Raw genomic sequence first — 22,183 nt, 5'->3', positions numbered from 1 at the left:
TCTGTGGTTCTAACATCCTAGGATTCCAAGGCCTTCAGAATCTTATGGTTCGTGCCTCCGCAGAAGCCCAGCAGGCCCAAATCTCTATACTTCTTAGCCCAAACCAAGGCTAGGAGGCGTGGGGTTCACTTACAGGTGGCTTCAGTGGTCCGACGACTGTAGGACTTGCGAACACGATACCTGACCACCAGCTCGCCCCTCTCCACTGCGGGTTCGAACACCTCTCTGGGGGAGAGAGGAGGTGAGGGCAGGGCAGACCAATGCGGAAACTGCCTCCTTCTGGCAGCAGGGAGACGGCTCGCCACCCCAGCCCCCGCCCCGCCGCCCTCTCCTCCTCCGTTTGCTGAGCTTGTCTTGGACTTCTGCCTTCCACTTGCGCCCCGGCCCCTTGTCCTCAGCCTGATTCCTGGTAACCTCTCCTTCTGCACCACCTCCTCATGATCTCGCCACCTCCAGCCTCCCCATCCCAGTCCCTACCCGGCAGTTCTGACTCACCCATAGCGGGTCTCCTTCTTCCGCCGATGGACGAGGAACAGGGTCAGGATGAGGACACAGGCAGCGGCCACAACTGCTCCCAGAAGTACATACCACCAGGGCCACGAGAAGGCAGGGGCTGGGGGTTCACTCACTGTCAGGGGGTACGTGGGACAGGTCATGGTTGAGGTCTTGGTTCCAGCTCCCTGGGCCCCGAGGGGGTGGGGTTGGAGGGAGGCAGATGTGCATATATTTGATGAGGCAGGTGATAGGTGCCTTCCCACATCTGGGGAGGCTGGGCCGGGCTGGAAGGGGTGTGCGGTGGATGTGGTATGAGTGTTACAGTATGAGTGTGACACTTTAGCACGAGTAGGTGAGTTAAGAGTGGGATGGATGGAGTTCCCACTGTGGTGCAATGGGTTAAGGACACAGCATTGCTGCAGCTGTGGCATAGGTCGCAACTGTGGCTCCGATTCAATCCCTGGCTCAGGAATTTCCATATGCCACGGGTGCCGCCAAAAAATAAAAAGAGAGAGAGAGTGGGATGGGTACTTGGGGAATGTGTGATAGCGTGGAAGGAGTGTGGGACAGGAGTGACAGCCTCGTGCAGGACAGGCTGTGAGTGTGTGAGGAGGGCTGGATGAGCCTGGGATGGTTGTGAGTAAATCTCAAGCAGTCTAGAGCTGTGCGATGACTGTGCAAGGAGGGTGGACTGGGGCGTGGAAAACAGATGAGCAGGCAGAGAAGGCAGGCAGTGTGGGATGGGTGCATGAGGTGTGTGCAATGAATGTGCAAGGAGTGAGGCTTGAGGGAAAATGGCCAAGGGATATTTTTGAGGGATGTGTCATGACGATGGAAGGGTTTTCATAAAGCGAGGGATGAGAGTGAAATAAATGTGCAAAGGGGCGTGCTGGGCAAAGGAGTGTGTGCAGAGTGCCAGATGGGTGTGGGAGGAATGTGGGGTATGTGGGTATTCGAGGAGTAGTCCAGGAGTTTTAGACCCAAGGGGGAGCAGTGATTGGTAAGGACGTAACTTTGGTTTGAGAGGATCGTGCAAAAGACACAGGAAGGGAAGAGGAGGAGCATGGATGAATGGAAAGGGTGTGCAAAAAGGTAGGTGTGAGCGGGTGAGGAATGGAGGACGGGTGTGTGCTGAGTGTGCCAAGAGTTTGGTGCAGTTAGCTACACAAAGGGGGCGTGGGCCAGGATTGCCTGGGAACAATGTGTAAGGAGTGTCGAGGGAGTGTGCAAGGAGAGTTGCAGCGGGTGGGGTGGTGTGGACTCCAAGTTTTTCACTGCTGGCAATGTGGGAGGTCTGTGTGTGAAGCGTGCAGTTTGTGAATGAGAATTGTGGGTGTACATTGCGTTTGGGAGGCACATGTGAGGAATGAAGGCTCATCATGGGGTGAATGTGAAAGGAGGGTGGAATTAGTATGGAAAGGATATGCAAAGAGATGCAGGAAGGCATGTTAAGGAATATTTAAGGATTGTGGGTTGCATTATAAGAGGTGGGCTGTAGTAGTGCTAGGAGGGTAGAATGGGTGCAGGAGGAATCTTGAGAATTGTTGGAGAAATATTCCAGAGGGACGGAGGTGAGGGGGATAACTCATCTGTCTGTCTATTTATCCATCCATTCATCCATCCATCCACCCACCCACCCACTCACTCACTCATTCATTCATTCATCCTTCTATCCATCCATCCATCCATCCATCCATCCATCCATCCATCCATCCATCCATCACCACTCATTCATTCATTCATTATCCATCTACCTATCCATTCATCCTATCCCATCCCGTCCCATCCATCCATCTACAACTCACTGAGTACCTACAATATGCAGGGCCATTCCAGGCACCTCCAGCAAGGACCACACAAATCCAAGAAGTAGAGGATGAGAGAGATGAGTTTGAGAAACATGAAACAGATGTGCAAAGGGTATACGCGGTGATGGAGTCCTCAGTGGGCATTAAGAAAGGCGGAGAGAAGAGGGGGTGTGAAAGCCCTTACCCAGCTGGTGGATTGGCTGTCCTTGTCCTGTGAGGAGAAAGGACAGAGGGAGGACACGCTCAGAGAGGGTGAGACTGGTGAGACACAGGTGAGGGAGTGAGGCTCTCAGTGAGGTTCCAGGTAGGAACAGAGCCTAGACAGGGGTAACACTAAAAGGTACAGGGAGCAGGTCACAGGCATCTGGGAGAGACAAGGTCCCTGGGGGCAGGTTGAAGGGGGCTGAGCACAGCTTTGGAGTTACCTGGGCGCCAGGGCTCCAGGGGCACAGGGAGGCTCCAGGGCCCATCCCCAGCGGCGGTGTAGGCTGCCACGCACACTGTCAGGTTGGGCACAGACCCATCCCCCCTCAGCTCCAGGGTCACCTCTCGCTTTAGCCCTACGTCCATCAGCACCTAGGACATCCAGATGTGGCATCAGAACAGAGCCCCAGGTCCTCCCTCTTAAGACTTCACCCTCAGCCTCAACTGCCCATCTTTCTCAAAGACCCCTCATCTCCAGCCCCTCACCCCTCATCCTGTCCTCTCTTTTCCATTCTCCATCCCTACATCCACTAAAACATCAGCTCCGCCAGGACTGGGATTTGGTCGTGTTCCCTGCCCTGTCCTCAAGTCCTAGCACCATGCATGGAACTCCAGGAGTTTTGTTGAAGAACTGAATTCTCATCTTTCCACCCTCATTGCTCCAACCCCCTCTAACTCCTCATCCTCTCTCCCACCCCTTCTCTCCACCCCAGGGGCCCCGCTCACTCAGACAGCACCTTTGTGCAAATTAGGAAGAGGGACGCCTTCCTCAAGATGCTATGCAACTATCTGCTGTAAAAGCAGCACAGGGAGAATACGTCTGGTGAAATGCTTTGTGCGCAATTCATAAATAGCCACTCCCTAACCCTCTCCCCAACCCCTTCCACCACCCGAGAATGTGCCCTCTTAAGCACAGTGTGACTGCCTCCTACCCAACCTGATCCACTGTCTGCGTCTGCTCTGCTATGTTTTCCTCCCGCCTCCTTCCCCAACGGCCATTCTGCCCCAACCCAGCCAGCAGCACCCACCTCAGGGGTGTCCTGACCCCGATAGGCCAGTCGGTAGCCTAACAGGGTGCCCTGCAGGGGCGCCCTTGGCTCCTGCCAACGCACGAGGGCTTGGCTCCCATTCCGCATGGCACGAACATTCTCGGGAGGGCCCAGGGGCACTGGAGGACAGGGGAGAGGGGAAGCTGGCACCCCCCACCTCCTCCTGACCCTGTCCCCTGCTTCCAGGAAGTAGAGACAAGGACAAAGGGCATGGGGGCAACCCGTGCAGGCTTCCCAAGAGCAGAAGCACAGGAAAGAGGTCTGGGAGAGATGCCAGGAGGCCAGGCTGAGGAGTCAGGGACCGGGCGGGAAGGAGCTTGAAGCTGCATGGGGTAAATGGGTGAGAAGAGATGCTGGGGGAGGGCCACTGATGTGCCCCCTTCAGTGGGGCAGCGAGGCACATCTCCCTGCCACCAGCCCCTTCTTACCTCCCTCGGGTGTCTCCACGGGAAGCCAGTGGGTCCAGGGGGAGGGGCCCTGGCTACTGACACACGCCACTCGGATGTGATAAGGGGTGTGAGGACGGAGGCTGCCCAGCCGGAGTCGGTGAGGCGGGACGGATGCTTGTAAGGTTAGGGGTTCTTCTGGGGGGTCTGGCTCTCCCAGCCAGGTGCCCACCCCATCGTCTGACAGCACAGCCTGGGGAGAAGGAAGGGGCGTGAGGACACGATGGACAAGCAGTTGCCCGAGGCAGTCACACAACTCTCAGCGGTGGTCCTGGTAGGATGACACAACTTTGCAAGGGTGTGTGTGTGTGTGTGTGTGTGTGTGTGTGTGAGAGAGAGAGAGAGAGACAGCGCATGTTAGCGCAACATGGGCACCTGCATTTACGAAGCAGGAGACCACCCAGCTGCATGATGTGGCTTTGTCATACTGGCAAAAGCCACCTCTGACAAGACTTTCCTTCTCTGAGCCTGGTTTCCTCATCTGGAAAACGGGGGCTTAGAGGAGCAAATGCCTGCCAGGACTGCTTAAAGATTAAATGCAGGGCAGTTGCAGGAGTTCCCACAGTGGCACAGCAGGTTAAGGATCCAGCATTGTCTCTGTGGCAACGGGTGTTCAATTCCCCAGCCTGGCACAGTAAGTTAAGGATCCAGCATTGCTACAGCTGTGGCATAGGTCACAGCTGTGGCTCAGATTTGGTCCCTGGCCCAGGAACTTCCTTTTTTTTTTTTGTCTTTTTAGGGCCGCACCCACGGCATATGGAGGTTTCCAAGCTACGGGTTGAATTGGAGCTGTAGCTGCCGGCCTACGCCACAGCCACAGCAACACCAGATCCGGGCCGCATCTGCGACCTACACCACAGCTCACGGCAATGCCGGATCCTTCACCCACTGAGCGAGGCCAGGAATCGAGCCTGCATCCTTATGGATGCTAGTCAGTTATCTTAATCACTGAACCACGACACGAACTCTAGGAACTTCCATTTTTTTAGTGGGTGCAGCCAAAAAAGATGTGGGGCAGTCGCAAAGTGAGTGGCAGGAGGTCAGCATCAACAATAATGACAGCAGCATTCAGCCACAGCAATAGCAATGTCCCACAATAGACGTCAGAAAAGTGGGCCTCTCTGGGGGCTGGGGAGCCTTCTAGAACACTGGGAAGTGTCTGCATCTTGATTTGGAGGATGGTCACATTGGTTAAACAATCTAGGCATACACCAAAAAATTATGCACATTGCGTATATCTTAACTTTTAAAAAAGAAAATCCTTTTACAAATCTGAACTCACTTGACCCTTACCTCAGCCGCACATTCTATGTACGTGTTGATCCCCATTAGAGAGATGAGTACACTGAGACGTGAGGAGAAGGAGTCACTTGCCCAAGGTCACGGGCTTGTCACTGATGAAGCTGGGACCTGAACCCCATCCTGCTTTGCAAAACATTTACCCTACGGACAATAAGACTGCCTGCTGAAGAACATCAGTGATGGTGACTTCACTTTTGACCAGAAAGCAGCTTAGTGCTGAAGAGCACGGATACTGGATCTGGGTTCAAATCCAGCTTCTACCACTCCCCACCTCAGCGCCTCAGTCTCCTTATCTGTAATATGGGGTAAAAACAGTGTTTCCCTACTTTGCAGGGTTAGCTGAATTGATGCTCTTAAGCAGACAGAATGGTGTCTGTGCATGTTGAGTGTTTGTCATTATTATTGTGTGTGTGTGAGGTTGTCTGGTGTGATGACAACTTTGCAAAGGTGTGTGTGTGTGTGTGTGTGTGTGTGTGTGTGTGTCTCACAGCTCATGTTAGGGCAACATGGGCACTTGCATTTGCAAAGTCAGGAGACCACCTAGCTGCACGACATGGCTTTGGCATCACTTGCAAAAGCCACAAACTCTGCACACCCCGCACAGCAGTACAGGTTGCTACACCCACCTGGTCCCCTCGGACTGGCACCATGAGAATGGCAGGGGCCTCAGCTTGGAAAACATCTGTCTAGCCCTTCCCCACAGAGCCACGAATCTGCCCCAGACATACAACCCAGAGCCACACAGCTCAGGAGTGCTGCCTCCACCCTGGAGAGCAATCAGGAGACCCAACTGTGCCGCACAGCGTTGGGAAGGAGTTTATTGCTTAAGACTTTAAAGCCAGATTCCTGGGAGTTCCTGTTGTGGCTCAGTGGGTTATGAACCCGACTAGTATCTGTAAGGATGCAGGTTCAATCCCTGGCCTCACTCAGTGGGTTAAGGATCCGGTGTTGCTATGAGCTGTGGTGTAGGTCGCAGAAGAAACGGTTTGGATCCCAAGTTGCTACACCTAGGGTGTAGGCCGGCAGCTGCCGCTCTGATTCAATCCCTAGGCTGGAACTTCCATATGCCACCCATGTGGCCCTAAAAAGCAGAAATAAAATAAAATAAATCCAGATTCTTTTGGGTCCAACTCTCGGCTTGGATATTATTTGCTGTGTGACTTAGAGTGAGTGTCTCTTAACCTCTCTGGGTCTCGATTCCTGTCTCTGGAAAATGGGCTTCCAAAAATCCCTACCTGTCAAAGTGCGGGGTTTAGTGACACGATGCATGTAAAGTGGTTGGCACCGCTTGTCAACAGCTAACATTTCTCAAGTTCCAGCTATGTCCCAAGCACCTGCTGAGCGTATCCCTTGGTGAGTTCACTGCCTTCTCACTACTACCCTGAGGGGTCAATTTCTTTTTGCATTCCCATTTAACAGATGAGGAAACCGACGCCCAGAGAGGTTCAGGAGCTTGTCCAAAGCCACACAGCCACCGCGTGGGGGAGATGACACTCCCACCAGGCCTGGGGAGGTGGCGAGCAGATGGCGGGTGGCAGGACGGGGGGAGGTGGCCTCCATGCCTGCTCTCTGACCCACAGTGACGGATGAGAAGGGGAACCTCTGCTGGGACTAAGGGGACACGGGTGCAGACAGTCAGCCTCCCCCTGTCCACTTCTACTTCTCTTTTCCCCGGGCTGGCCATGACCCTCCCCCTTGAACTCTTAGCCCCCCGGACAGCAGGAAGTGAGACTGGAGAGGGAAGGGGGCTCACTTCTGCTTTCTCCAGAACACTGGATGGATGTGGGTTGGGGGTACAGCTGGTGTCTGACCTGGCATCTGAAGTCTGCCCAAATCAGCCCAGCTTCTGGGATTGAATTGGTTTTATCCTTTTTAACCACTGGGGAAGGCAGGTCACTTCCCCTCTCTGGGCCTCAGTTTGTCTTAAAAAGGGGAAGATGGAGTTCCCGTCGTGGCTCAGTGGTTAACGAATCCGACTAGGAACCATGAGGTTGCGGGTTCGATCCCTGCCCTTGCTCAGTGGGTTAACGATCCGGCGTTGCTATGAGCTGTGGTGTAGGTCTCAGGTGTGGCTCGGATCCTGCGTTGCTGTGGCTCTGGCGTAGGCCGGTGGCTACAGCTCCGATTCAACCCCTGGCCCGGGAATCTCCATATGCCGCAGGAGCGGCCCAAGAAATAGCAACAACAACAACAACAACAGACAAAAAAACAAAAAAGACAAAAGACAAAAAAAAAGGGGAAGATGAATAGCCACTACTCTCTAGGGTTACCATGACAAGTGAGTGAGGTTGTGTCCACCAGGGCAGGTAATTATAAGAAAGACAACTCGTGTTTAATCAAGAACTGGCTCTAAGTGGTCTTTGAGGAGGCAAGGAGCATCCTTTGGTTTTGGAGAGATAAGGATTCAAAGCCCACCTCTGCCACTTCCTGGCTATGACCTTGGGTAAGTTGTTTAATTACTCTGAGCCTTAGTTTCTTCATCTGGAAAATGGGTGTATCCATAGATGCTGCTTTACAAACACTCGAGGGGATAAAGCTTTGCGTAAAGCTGTAACAAAAGCCCAGCACAGAGTTCCTATCGTGGCTCGGTGGGTTAAGAACCTGATTAACATGCATGAGGATGCAGGTTCGATCCCTGGCCTTGCTCAGTGGGTTAAGGATCCAGCGTTGCCATGAGCTGTGGTGTAGGTCGAAGACGCGACTCAGATCCTGTGCTGCTGTGGCTGTCACACAGCTCTGATTAGACCCCTAGCCTGGGAACCTCCATATGCTGCGGGGGCGGCCCTAAAAAGCAAAAAGCAAAAAGCAAAAAAAAAAACCAACCCAACATAGTTTCTGTGAGGATGCAGTTTCGACCATCCCTGGCCTCACTCACTGGGCTAAGGATCTGGCACTGCTGTGAGCTGTGGCATAGGTCATAGGTATGGCTCAGATCCAGTGTTGCTGTGGCTGTGGCATAGGCCAGCAGCTATGGCTCTGCTTTGACCTCTGGCCCAGGAACTTCCATATGACAAAGAAGAAGAAAAAACAAAAAACAAAGTCCAGCACATAGCTGGCACTCAGTGAAAGTTGGTCATTATTTATTTATTTTTCTTCTTTTTTGGCTGCCCGGCGGCTTATGGAAGTTTCCAGGCCAGGGACTGAATCTGAGTCACAGCTGCAACGTAGCTGCAGCTGCGGCAATGCCTGATCCTTAACCCATTGTGCCAGGCCGGGGATCGAACCTGAGTCCTGGGGCTGCAGAGACGCTGCCATTCCCATTTCGGGAACAGCAGAAGTTGGTCATTATTCATTATTGTCATCTCCCATCAAGGTGCTGTCCCATCCCCATTTAAACTCCCAGATCTCAGAGAACTTCAGGTAAGAACTGGATCTCATATTCAGAGATGTGTGTGGCTTGTTTTACTTACTCTAGAGCAGAAAACTATAGTGCAGAAGGCGGGGTCCAGCTCATTTCAATTGTCGGATATTTTTCCAGCAAACATTCCCACTCAATGCCTGGCCCTGCGCTGGGCAATCATGGGGACCCAGTGGTGGCTGAGACAGCCTGGGCCTGCTCACCCCCAGAGCTCACAGTCCAGTGGAGGGACAGACACACCCCCAGACATTGACAACCCAGGGGGATCAGGGCTGGGACGGGGGAGCACAAGGCTGCGGGAACCCAGTGATGACAGAGATGGCTCTGGGCCCCACTGACTCAGGGCTCCCATTCCTGCCAGACTTGATAGCACTGACACGAAAAAAGGAAAGCAGCTAAGTTTTTTTTTTTTTTTTGTCTTTTTAGGGCCGCACATGTAACATATGCAGGTTCCCAGGCTAGGGGTCGAATAGGAGCTGTAGCTGCTGGCCTACACCACAGTCATAGCAACGTGGGATCTGAGCCACATCTGTGACCTACACCACAGCTCATGGCAACAGCGGATCCTTAACCCCCTGAGTGAGGCCAGGGATCGAACTCACATCCTCATGGATCCTAGTCGGGTTTGTTACCACTGAGCCACAATGGGAACTCCAAAAGCAGCTAAGTTTATTACACATTTCCAGAAAGTAATTTCGCTTGGTAATTGCACCTACTCACTAAATTCCCATAGCCAGTCCATCAGGTAGATATGAGCATTATACCCACTTTACAGATGAGAGAACTGAGACCAGGGCGGTTAAGTCACCTGCCCAAGCTCACACAGCCAGCAGCTGGTGGAGCCAGGATTTGAACCTAGGACACCTGGCTTAACCCAAGGCTCTACTCCCTCTCAACACATGAACGGCTGGGAAGGGCTGGTTTCTCTGGGAGAGGATGAGGATTTGTGGCTGTGGGTGGAAGGACGGTGAGCTTGAGGCCAGCAAAGTCTGAGGGTCTCACCTGCAAGGTGCAGTGGGTGAGGGGGTAGATGCCGCTCAGGCCTGGGGTCCATGCCACCTCCAGCTCCGTTGCTTGGCTGGAAACCAGGTGGAGGTCCCGGGGCCGCTGGGGGAGCACTGTGGACAGAGGAGGGGACCAACTGACCCTTTGCCCAAAGCTCCCCATCCTGCCCTCTACCCCAGCTCTGACCTTTGACCCAAACCCCACACCCTCTGACACCCAGCTCCCCAACTCCCTTTCCTGTCACCTGTGATGACGGCTGTGCGGGATGTGGTGACCCCCTTGGCATTATGGGCTTCACAGGAGAAAGATGTAGTCTTGTTCAGGCCTGGGGAGTCATACGAGGGAGGGGCCCAGTGTCAGAGAGGGGAAGGAGGGGTTCCAGGCCAGGCCAGGCGGCCCCCTACCCTCCCCCCACCGACAGGGTCAGTGCAGCCCCCACGGGCAGCTGCCTGAAGGGAAACTGGGGGAGGGGAGGCAATGCATTGGGAACACAGGCCTCCATCCCCAAACACAAGGCCAGCGAACACCCCACCACACACACACACACACACACACACACACACACACACTCACACAGAGACAGACGTACATAGACACACACTCAGAACCACATAATAGATAGACACATCCACACACACACTTATGCACAGAGACACACATACAAACTCAGATGCACACAGACAGAAACACATACTCAAACACAGACACACCAGATACACGCACCAACACACACAGTTATACACACAGACACACACACACACTCACATACAGAAACACACTCATACCTAGACACACACATACACACTTACAAAATACACTCACATACAGAAACACAGACACAATCACACTGAGCCAGACACACACAGAGGCAGACACACCTAACAGACACACACGTAAGAAACAGGTCCTTGAGGGGGTGTGTAAATGTGGAGGTGCTTGTTCGTGTATAAGATCGGCTGCTACCAACCCCACTCTTCTTTACCGCCTCGGTCATTCTAGCTCCACTGGCGTCCTGGTGTTTCTGGAAGGCACCAAGCACGTTACCACCCCGGGAACTTTGCACTCCAGTTCCCTTTGCCTGGAAGAGCCTTCCCCAGACACCCGCGTGACTCCCTCCAGGCCTCCTTCCCATCTGCCACTCAGATCCCACCTTCCCGTCACTCTGTCCCCAACCACCTTGTTTAAAAGAGGAATCTCCTTTCCATGGGGTTTCTATTGTATTTGGCCCCTGCTGTATCCCCAAGGGCCCAAGATGGCCTGACACACAGTGTATGCGCCATAAGTTTGTTAAGTGAGCTAATGAATTCATGTATTTTTTTATTTGTGTAAATAAAAATATATTTGTGTACTTATGAGCGTTTCTGGGTGTGTACAGAGAAAGGTGAGCATGTGTAATTCCGTGGGCGAGTTTGTGAGTGAGGCTTGAATAACTACTTTTGAGTGTCTGGGGTGGCCTGCCTCTCATCCCCAGTGTGGTGGAGGTGGGACACAGGCAAACACATGCACACGCACACAAAGACACAAGCACAGAGACAAACACAAGAGACGCAGGTGCACAAACACAGAGCTACACAACACCCACCGATTCACACACACAGAAACAGAGACACGCACACATGCAATGTCAGGTGCCAGGGTGCCAGGGTGCCAGGGTGTAAGGGGGACCAAGTCTTTTTATTTTTAAAAATTTAAAACATGTGATGGCCACAGCCCAGCATATGTAAAGTCCCAGGCCAGGGACTGAATCCAAGCTGCAGCTGCGACCTACATGGGATCCCTAACCCATTGCGCCACAGTAGCAACTGAGGACCAAGTCTTAAAAAATCCGGATACATGCCTGCAGATCTGTGTCTGTCTGTCTGGGCCAGTGTGTTTGTGGTCCCCTGTGCTGTGTGGATGCTGGACACTTGTGTGTGGCTCCTGCGTTTGTTCTGAGCCTGGGCTGTGTTCCCACCACCAGCTCCCCGCAGACACAAAGTTTCCTTTTCTCGGTCAGCAGAGGGAGTGGAAGGAGGGAAGGGCGCCCAGGCCGGAAGGGGGTGGGCAGGGAAGCTCCGCGGCTCCGCTGCCCAGACCGCAGTTCCCAGCCAAGGTCAGGTGCCCGGCCCGCAGCTCCCGCGCGTCTCCGGGGGAGGGGGGCTGACAAACAGCACAGCCCGGGCGGGAGCCTGGGTCCCGTCCAGCCACCTGGCACGTGGGGGCCCTCCAGGGTCACCGCGCGGGAGCTGGCGCTGCCCACGGAGGAGCCCTGGGGCGGGAGGGGGATCTGGAGCCTTGTCCGTTCTGACCGCAGCATTCCTGCCCCTGCGTGAGTCACCGGGGCGCCTCCTCCCCCTCCGGCACTTCCGGTGGGTCGGAATCCCGCCCCCTTCGCAGGCCCACACCTTGAGGGAAGGGGAGAGAGGGGCAGAGGGACCTGGGGACCCCCTACCTCACCGGGCTCTGCCCGCACGGGACTCCAGATGTGCTTTCCAGATGGACGGGCCCTCTCCCTCTTTGCGCCCCGCTCCGCCCTCCCCCCTCCCTGAGCCCATTTTGCTTTTTTCCAAGGAAACAGAAGGGATGGAAGGAGAGAGGGGCACGCCCTGAGTCAGATCCTGGGACAGACACACAAACGGACCGAATTCCTTGACACAGCACCCACAATGAATTCCTATACACACACACCATGAATCACACTTAATGCACAGGGGCCATTACTGGCCCTGAAACAGCATTGGCGAAGCCACACACTGGCTAGATGGTGTCCCAAATGCGCAGCGACACCAGCTCACACTCACTGACTACACATATATACCCTGGGCCAACACTGATGCACATACACAGAGACACGCACACATATGCAAACAAACATGCAATCAAGCACACATCGACTGTAAACACCCAGCAACACAATATCCACCTAGCCTGACGCTGACAAACACACAAACCTCTCTGCAGATTGATGTGCACCCACCAAGCGATGAACCTACATCGAGGTCGATGTGGACAAACAGATACACACCAGGACGCAAATACGGTTGATGTTGATTTGCTCCCACACAGACACAGCCAGGCCTTCAAGACACAGCTCGACACACTCAGGTTGCTTGAGACACATTCATCAGGATGCAGGGTGATGCTAAACATGCATAGACACACAGGGCTGCTGCAGGCACACAAGCATGGAGATGCTGCCTTGTGCCTGTAGGTGGCATAGACATGTGTATACACACACACGGACCAGTAAGAACCCCAAGTTCATCCGCTCTGAGGCCGTTGGGGCTGGGACTGACACACCAGGAGACCAGACAAGCAGAAAGTTGTTGTTCCAACCTGCTGCAAATCACACATACACACAGATGCACATAGACAGCCACAGACAGTGGAAACACCCCAAGTGTCCATGACACATCCCAATTCTACAGAGAAACAAGAAGGTCCCCCAGGACGCACTCACGCCCAGAGGTGCACACTTAGGAGCTGACATTGTCACCTCTCTACAGGGAGGTGTGCAAAAGAGCCACAAGACACACTGTTGTCCCTCACGCTGCCATCTCTGTCCCCACACACGTACAAACGCACTGCTCACACAGTGAGTCATAGCTATGAACACACAAACACAAAGAAGGACAGATACCAGGCCTACAGTGGGACACTTAGTCACACACACACACTCCAACAGCCCCTGAGACATTTGCAGAAATGTGCCCTGAAGGCCCAAACACAGTGGGACACTCAAGCCGACAAAACCATACCTGGTCTCTCTCACACACACGCACACACACACACACACACACACATCGCAGAACCTGGCCCTCACTAAGGCATACCCTCATACAGAGAGGTTGATGCTGACAGAAGCACTGAGACGCAGGTCCGGAGGGACAGGGACACACCCAGAGCCTCCCGCCCCATTCTCCCACTAAGAGACACACACACCCCTACCTGGCCACCCCCGTGTATCCTGATACCCGTAGAGACCCTCTTTCATCTGTGCCCCCCATTTCTCCCTCTTCCTGGGATGGGGTGGGGGAACCACCTCCCTCTCCCTCCCTCCCCAGGGTCCTGCCAGGCTGACTCAGGCCCCAGAGCTGTGGGCCTGAGTCACCCCTCTGGAGGCCAGCATGCTCACCACTGCTTCCTTGCACACTCAGGGCCCCCGGAATGCTGGGAATGTGGGCACCTCCTTCTACCCCGAGACCCTCAGTGGAGAGTCCCCTCCCCAGGCCAGCAGACGGAGGCAGCAGGTTGGGGATGCTGGAAGCCAATGCCCTCCGAGACGCAGCTGCCTCCCTCTGACTCACTCAGCCTCCCCCATCTGTGTTCCTCTGCCCCTCCTCAGTGAGGGGACTCCCCTGTGCGCAGGGTCCCCCATCTCTGCCTCTGACTGCTGTGCGACCCCAAGCTAGGCCCTCCCCATCTGTGAGGTGCGGGATGCGACGGCTGCCCCGAGACTGGGAGGGTTTCTCCTGTCACTCAGGCCTCCCTGTCCTGTCTCTCTCCACCTTGGGTCACCTCTGCAAGGAGGTGGAGGAGAGGAGGGACAGCTGGTTCCGGTGCCCTGCCTGGGGTCAAGGGCTGACAAAAGGGCATCAGGCCCGCACACAGTCGGCCATGGCACAGCTCAGAGGAAACCCAGGACAAAGGATTCTATTCAGAGAGGCTGGGGTGAATGGAGGAAGAAAGAGCAGAGAGGCAGAGAGACGGGGAGACAGACACACACACACACAGAGGAACAGCGCTGGGGAACAGAGAGGCAGAAGGAGACAATGCACGTGGAGAGAAACGAGAGGGATGCAGAAATGCAGAGACCGTGCCACTCGGAGACAGAAAAACAGCTGAGAGACGCAGAGACAGAGGGAGACGGACAGAGAAGGACAGAGGGACAGGCAGACCCTGACACAGGGGCACGAGGGGCTCCCCACTTGCTTCCCACCTGGCGCTCTGCACCGAGCTGGCCACCTCCCCAGACTCACCGGGAACACGGAGCGTGTGCTGGGAGCTGTGGTCCACGGCTGGCACTAGGGAGATGGCGTCCTGGAGCCAGAGCAGGTCCACAGGCTCGGGGGGTCCCTGCGCCCGGCAGCTCAGGTTGAAGGGGGTGTTGGCAGCCACAGTCCTATCCTCAGGCTCCTCCAGGAAGTAAGGCAGGCCTGGGGGGCAGTGATAGAGGCTGGGGTCCCTCTGAGTCCCCTAGATGTCTGACTCACCTCTAAGATGTTGTAGGCTGAAGGGTCTTTGCCCCTATTTCTAATCCCTGAGGACACCTGAACTTTCTTCAGATGTCTGTCCACACAGACATCTTGTCCCCAGGACACGTGATCCCAGTATCTGACTTTCCCACCGATGTCTGACCCCCAGGATGTCTGAGCCCCTCGTGTCTTTTTTCCAGAATGTCTGACTCCCCATCTCATTTTACCACTGAGAAGATTGAGGCCCCTGGGGATGGGTCTTTTTTTTTTTTTTTTTTTGCCATGCTATGGCAGTGACAACACCAGATTCTTTTGGGGGGGGGGGGGCGGGTGCCTGTGGCACATGGAAATTCCCAGGCTAGAGGTCAAATCAGAGCTGCAACTGCTGGCCTACGCCACAGCCATGGCAACATCGGATCCATCGAGCTACACCGCAGCTGGTAGCAATGCCTGATCCTTAACCCACGGAGCAGGGCCAGGGATCGAACCCGCATCCTCATGGATACTAGTTGGGTTCTTAACCCGCCGAGCCACAGTGGGAACTCCAACACTGGCTCCTTAAGGGCTAGGCTACCAGGGAACTCCAGGAGAGGGTTAAGTGGTGACTTTGATCCCTTATCTGGTCCCCAGATGTCCTATCCCAGCCATGTCCGATTCCAGGACATCTGACAGCCCCCAAGTTATCTTCCCCCAGAATGCATAATCCCCCCCGGGCCTGCCCCTAATCACGTAGAGACCCCTGCACTGCCTGAGCCCCTTCCCCAGGATCTCTGTCATCCCTAGGCTACAGGTTCCTGGTGGACACCCTGATCCTGCAGTCCTTTCTGGGCCCTCGGGGTTCTTGCCTTCCCACCACCTCTGAGCCCCGGGCTCACCTTCCAGCCCGACGTAGCCAGGCTGGGACACGAAGGTCTTTCCTTCCAGGACCACGGCACACTGGTACCACCCCGCATCTGAGAGCTGCAGGGAGGAGATTCTGGCAGGGTGAGAGGAGGGGCAGAGAGGATCCGGGTCAAAGCGGGGCCTGGGGAGGGGGTTCTCGGGACGGAAAGAGGGGCTCTGGCCTGGAAACTCCTAAGAGCTAAGAAGTGGGTATTATTAACTCCTCTTACAGAAGAGGAAAGCGAAAGCCAGGCTTGGTTACATCACAGATGCCACGCCACCCGGCTAGTGTGTGGCCCCTCGGGGGTCCAACCCAGGTGGGGCTCCTGCGAGTGACTTTTTCACCCCCCATGTCGTGGAGGTGGGGGTGGGGACAGGGGTCAGGAGGGACACGGGCGGCGCTGGTCGGGGGCAGCCCGGGCACCTGAGTTGGCTGACCACTTTCCAGTCATCCTGCCCATCTTCGCCCAGGGGCACCTGGGTCTGGGTGCTGTCTGCCAGCTCTAGGACCTGTCCATCCCGAAGCCAGGTCACCTCAGGAGGCTCCCCCTGAACCTGGAGCTCACACCGAAGGGCCCCCATGAGTCCTCGGGCGCCAGTGATGTTCCCTGGACTCCCCACAAAGGGGTGCACCTCGGCGGGGGCAACTGCAGGGAGAGGGAAGAGTTAGCTCGGAACCGGCTTTCCCTCCAACTCCCCAGTCCTCGTCCCCCCACCTTCCCGCCTGCCCCGGGCAGCCAGGACCCCACCAGGCCCTTAGGCCCACATAGTTGTAGAGTGACCTCAGCGGGGGGGTGGAGGGTGGAGGCTTTAAGGGGAGGAGGGGAGCCTTCCCAGGGGACTGGGGTCCGGCCTCCATCCCTTGTCCGTTGGGAAGGAGGCCCAGGATCTGGCAGCCTCCCACGCTCTGACGGCCCGGCTGGCCCGCCACCCCCGCCTCCCCTCCCTTAGGGTCTCCAGAGACTTGACAGATCAGGCTGGTGGACGGTGGTTGGGGGGGGCGGGGGGGGGGAAGAGGGAGAGAAACAGGGAAAGACGAGAGGAACAGAGACCCAGAGACAGACAGAGGTGGAGATTCAGCCCCCAGAGGGGAAAAAGTGGGGGAGGAGATCCAGAGGGAGACAGAGACATTGAGAGAGGCCCTCAGAGTGACAAAGACAGAGAAGGTGGGGGTCGAGAGAGAAATGGGAGACCCACAGAGGTGGCAGGGCGGGAGGCAGAGCCCCCGGCCCTGGAGACAAACACACAGACAAACAGGGGTGGGGTAAGGAGAAGGGGGGTGACAGTGACAGGGTTTTCCCCTAGGGCTCCGGAGCCCTCCCCATCCCGCTGCCTGACTTGAGGCTCCTTTCTCCAATATTCCTTGCCAGGCAGCCCCCAGCTCACCCGCCCCTGCTCCCCAAGGCCCCCATCTCAAGTCTAGCCTCTACCCCTACCCCTGCCCTCAGCTTCTCCTGTCTGTCCGTCTCTGTGTCCATCTCTTCCTGTCTCCGACCCTCCTAGTTTCTGTTTCTTGTCCTTCTGTTCCTCCTCTCTCAAGAGTCCCTTTTTCTTCCCGGGCCTCTCTCGGTTTGTCCCTGTGTCCCCTGTCTCCCTCTCTGTTGTTCCAAGGCAACTCTCCAAGCCAGCCCACGATTCATCCCCCCCCCAAAACACCTGCCATCCATCCCCCTCCTCTCCCTCCTGCCCCAGCCCCTCCATGGGTGGTCCCGCCCCACAGGCCCCCCATCACTCACCCTCGGGAGCCACGCACCCCCAGCAGCACAGCGCCCAGCACCAGGCCAGCAGGACCCTGTCCATCCTCCTCGGGCCACCGCACAATCAATGCCAAACTTTCCTCCGAAGTTGCTGGGCACCCCGCGGGGGGAGGGGGCAGGGCCGGCCCTGTCCCCGGCCCTCCCCCCCAGCTCCGGGCTCCCCGGATTTGGCACTGCCGGCCTGGCACAGTGGGTGGGTGGGTGGGGGCTCTGCTCAGCAGCCGCCTTCCCCCCTCTCCTGCCTCCTTCTCTCCCAGACTTCGGGCAACCCTTTCCCCGCCCCTGCCCGCCCCCCCCAGCGCCTCCGCCCACCAGGCCGGAGCCCAAGGGGCCACCTGGACTTGGAGGGGTTAACGGGAGAGAAGAGGACCAGCTCTGTCTTAAAGGGGCCCTAGAGGGAGGCCGGGGAGGGGGAAGGGGCCCCTGTGGCTGCGCCCCTAATCCTGGGCCAGCGAGGCAGGGAAGCAGTGTGTCTCTCCCCGGCCCTGGGCGCTGTCCCTCTGGGCTCCCTCCGTGTCTGGTAAACATTCCTCCAGAACTCCACTCCCCTCTGCGACGCCCCCCTCCCAGCCTCCACCCCCCAGCCCAGCCCAGCTAGGCACTCCCCCTCACACTCACAGGGCCTCAGACAGGGACACACACGCGCACACACACACGCTCAGATGTCATCTACACACAGAGACGGGACAGGAGGAGACACGCAGGGGCACGCCACTGGCCCACACTCCGGCAAGCTGGGTCAGGAACTCCATTCCTGGAGAAACCTCAAAAACCAGAGGACCCTGCAGCATGGGCAACCCTGGGGTACACTCAGGACACTCATAAAAAACGACCCACGTGGGCACAGAGGCAGGACACCAGTGGGTGGGCACTCACGGGGGTGCCCGACGACCCTGATGGGAATCCTGGCTCTGCCATTAACTGTGTGGTCTTGCAAGTAATGGGCCTCCCTGAGCCTCAGTTTGTCCATCTGTAAGGTGGGCATAGGAATAGAATCCACTGGAGTTCCCATCGTGGCTCAGTAGTAACAAACCTGACTAGTATCCATGAAGATGCAGGTTCGATCCCTGGCCTCGATCAGTGGGATAAGGATCTGGTGTTGCTGTGAGCAATGGTGTAGGTCGCAGGTGTGGCTTGGATCCAGCATTGCTGTGGCTGTGGCGTAGGCTGACAGCTGCAATCTGATTCGACCCCTAGCCTGGGAACCTCCATGTGCCACAGGTGCAGTCCTAAAAGCAAAAAAACAGAGAGAGAGAAAAGGATAGAAGCCTCTTAGCAGACTGTGCTAGGACAGTGCACGTGCAGGTCTTTGCACGTGGTGAGCACAGCTGACAAGGTGCCCTTGATTTTTGCATCTCTTCTGTCTGTCTCTCTGTGCACTTTCAGGGCTGTCTCCCTCTGGTGGATTGTGTATCCTGATCTTTGCCGTTCTGGTGCCTGTGTGTTGGTTCTCCTGCTTGTCCACTTCCTCACCCCTATGTGTTTTGCATGTGGGGGGTGGTCTCTGCAAGGCTGGGCACCCACCTCTCTGCTCCTGGCTGTTCTCTTTGTACACTGGTATCCCCACAGCTCCTTACAAACTCCTCTCAGCCTCCCGATGAATGTCTCTCCCACACAACCCCTCTCCCCAGCCCATAGAGCCCAGTCCCATCCTTACCCACCAGGACCCTGCCCTAGCCTCCTCCCTGGCCTCCTCGCCTCCACTTTTACCCCTTTTACCCCTTCCATTCTTTTATTTCTTTTCTCTTTTTTTTAGGGCCGCACCCCTGGCATACGGAAGTTCTCAGGATAGGGATTGAATTGGAGCTACAGCTGCCAGCCCACGGCACAGCCACAGCAGCACCAGATCTGAGCCACATCTGTGACCTACACCCTAGCTTGTGGCAATGCTGGATCCTTAACCCACTGATCGAGGCCGGGGATGGAACCCGAATCCTCTTGGGTACTAGTTGGGTTCTCAACCTGCTGAGTCACAGCGGGAACTCCCATCTCTGATTCCTTCTTTTTTTTTTTTTTTTTCTTTTTAGGGCCAAACCCATGGCATATGGAAGTTCCCAGGCTAGGGCCTACATTGCAGCCACAACATGGGATCTGAACTGCATCTGTGGCCTACACATAGCTCATAGCAATGCCGGATCCTTAACCCACTGATAGAGGCCAGGGATGGAACCCGTATCCTCATGGATACTGGTAGGTTTCGTTACCCCTGAGCCATGATGGGAACTCCCCCATCTCCCATTCTTAATCAGAGGGGTGTTTCTGAAACTCAAATCTGACCCTGTTACCCACTGCCGGCTCTCCACTGGCCTCAGGGTGAGCTCCCATCTCCTCAACCTGGGCCCCAGGGCTCTTTCCCACCAGCTTCCCTGAGCTGTGTCGTTTGTGTCCCATTTCAGTGACGGCCTCAGCATCTCTCCTGCAGCCAAGCCAACCCTCAGGGTCCTCTTGGATGGTCCTTACTCTGGAATTCTATTCACAAACCTCTCGGCTCCGTCTCCGGAGCAGAGCCTGGCCCTGCTCTCCTCCCACGACCTCCCCCGATCCAGACCCGTCCCCTCCGGCCTGGACCCTGCTCTGGCCTCCACCCTCCCTCCTGCTAACGTGTCAAACAGCAGGAGGAATGTCTCTTAATCCCAAATCAAACCATTTTCCTCCTTTGCCTCAAAGCTTCCGAAGTAAACCCCCAAACCGCTGGCTTCATGCCCCCTCATGCCTCTCGGCTCCCTTTCTTTGCTCACAGCCTCAGGGCCCCCTGCAGCCCTTTGTCTCCAACTCCCACACACCCACCCCTGAGCCCTGTCTCAATGGTCCCCTCTCCATGACATCACTGCCTGGCCCTTCCTAGTCTAACTGAGGTCCCCGTGTTGTTCCCTCCCAGCACGTTGTCCTTTTCTTGGGCACTGCTGCATGGATTGTCACAATATATTTGTTGGTGTGACTCTGTGTCTCATGTCTGCCTCCCCCGCTGGTCTGCGGGCTCTGGGAGGGCAGGTCCTGGGTTGGTCATGACTGTGTCCCCGCCACCTAGTAAAAGACCTTTCAGAACAGGGCCAATTAGGGAGTTCCCGTTATGGCTCAGTGGTTAATGAATCTGACTAGGAACCATGAGGTTGCAGGTTTGATCCCCGGCTTTGCTCAGTGGGTTAAGGATTCGGCGTTGCCGTGAGCTGAAGCGTAGGTCACAGATGAGGCTTGGATCCCGAGTTGCTGTGGCTCTGGTGCAGGCCAGCAGCTACAGCTCCGATTAGACCGCTAGCCTGGGAACCTCCATATGCTGCAGGTGCAGCCCTAGAAAAGGCAAAAAAAAAAAAAAGAAAAAGAAAAAAAGAACGGGGCTGATTAAAGATTGTGGCATTTGTGGGGGATGCCCATACATGCAAAGGCCTTGAATATGCTTGGGGCCCCACGCATGTAGGGCTCAGTGGACCCGGCTGTGTGCACGGCCAAATGGAATCTGTGTCCATTTTCCCAGGAACTACTTGCCAAGCACCCAGTGGGCACGTGCAATTTACCTTCAAATGCATTTAAAGACTGAGATGGACAGGTGGACAGAGATGTTCCCTGGGCCAAGGACTTTGGATTTCACGGCAGGCAAGACACATCTCTGCCCTCATGGAGCACGTGTGCCAGGGCCAAGAGGTACAACCACCAGAGAAATATTCAACAGAAGGCAACATGGGCAGTGAAGAAAAATAAAGCTGGGGGAGTTCCTGTCGTGACTCAGTGGTTAACGAATCTGACTAGTATCCATGAGGTTGCGGGTTTGATCCCTGGCCTCACTCAGTGGGTTAAGGATCTGGCATTGCTGTGGCTGTGGCTGTGGTGTAGGCCGGCAGCTACAGCTCCGATTAGACCCCTAGCCTGGGAACCTCCATATGTCTCAGGTGCAGCCCTAGAAAAGACAAAAAGACAAAAAAATAAAAAAAAAAAATAAAGCTGGGGAAGGGGTCAGGGAAGACCTCTCCGAGGTTATGATCAAGATCTGAAGGAAATTAGCGAGTCATGTAGGGAAGGGCTGTTCCAGGCAGAGGGAACAGCCAGGTGGAAGGCCTGGAGGCAGACTTGTGAAGAACTTGAAGAAGGAGACCCCTGTGGCCGGAACGGATGGGGGTCAGGGAGGAGGTGAGGTGAGGTCGGGGGTGGGTGTTGGCCCGGCGACGAGGACGACTTTGGCTTTTATTCTCAATATGACAGAATGCAATAGAAGGCTATGGGCCCCCAAAGAAGGCTTTGTTAAGGGATAATTAACAAAAGTATGTGAATTTAAGGTGTACGGCATGTTTTAAAACATGTATCGTTTGTAAAGGGGTGACCAGAGTAAAGTTAGTTAACCCATCTGTCACCTCACAGAGTTACCATTTTTTGGTCTATATCATGCGAACCCTTAAGATTTATTCTCTTGGAGTTCCCATCATGGCTCAGTGGTAACGAATCCGACTAGTATCCATGAGGATGCAGATTTGATCCCTGGCCTTGCTCCATGGGTTAAGGATCTGGTGTTGCCGTGAGCTGTGGTGTAGGTCACAGAAGTGGCTCAGATCTGGCGTTGCTGTGGCTGTGGTGGCACAGCTGGCAGCTACAGCTCCAACTGGACCCCTAGCCTGGGAACCTCCATATGCTGCGGCTGTAGCCTAAAAGAGATGGAAAAAAAAAAAAAAGATTTACTCTCTTCTCGTAAATTTCAAGTAAACAATACAGTATTA

At 55.5% G+C, this 22,183-nt stretch overlaps 1 protein-coding gene across 2 annotated transcripts in view; it reads right to left on the bottom strand.

Moving 5' to 3' along the window:
• AXL (AXL receptor tyrosine kinase) overlaps nt 1–17,694 on the bottom strand; it is a 33,165-nt gene extending 15,471 nt beyond the window's left edge. Inside the window, exons 1-12 of one of the 2 annotated variants that reach the window (XM_047794184.1) lie at nt 17,460–17,694; nt 16,148–16,370; nt 15,717–15,817; nt 14,626–14,802; nt 9,912–9,992; nt 9,665–9,780; nt 3,985–4,195; nt 3,536–3,675; nt 2,729–2,879; nt 2,488–2,514; nt 496–628; nt 134–225 (exon numbers count right to left, since the gene is read on the bottom strand). In XM_047794184.1, the coding sequence (XP_047650140.1) occupies nt 134–225; nt 496–628; nt 2,488–2,514; nt 2,729–2,879; nt 3,536–3,675; nt 3,985–4,195; nt 9,665–9,780; nt 9,912–9,992; nt 14,626–14,802; nt 15,717–15,817; nt 16,148–16,370; nt 17,460–17,523 (1,516 nt within the window). In that variant the 5' untranslated portion in view covers nt 17,524–17,694. The remainder of the gene's footprint in view (nt 1–133; nt 226–495; nt 629–2,487; nt 2,515–2,728; nt 2,880–3,535; nt 3,676–3,984; nt 4,196–9,664; nt 9,781–9,911; nt 9,993–14,625; nt 14,803–15,716; nt 15,818–16,147; nt 16,371–17,459) is intronic. The other variant, XM_047794185.1, reaches the window with a different exon arrangement.
• Between the last annotated feature and the right edge of the window lie 4,489 nt (nt 17,695–22,183).

Source organism: Phacochoerus africanus, chromosome 8, assembly GCF_016906955.1.
Source record: "Phacochoerus africanus isolate WHEZ1 chromosome 8, ROS_Pafr_v1, whole genome shotgun sequence".
Taxonomy (NCBI): domain Eukaryota; kingdom Metazoa; phylum Chordata; class Mammalia; order Artiodactyla; family Suidae; genus Phacochoerus; species Phacochoerus africanus.
The sequence above is the reverse complement of the archived record's forward strand: the minus strand, read 5'-3'. Positions and strand labels throughout refer to the sequence as shown.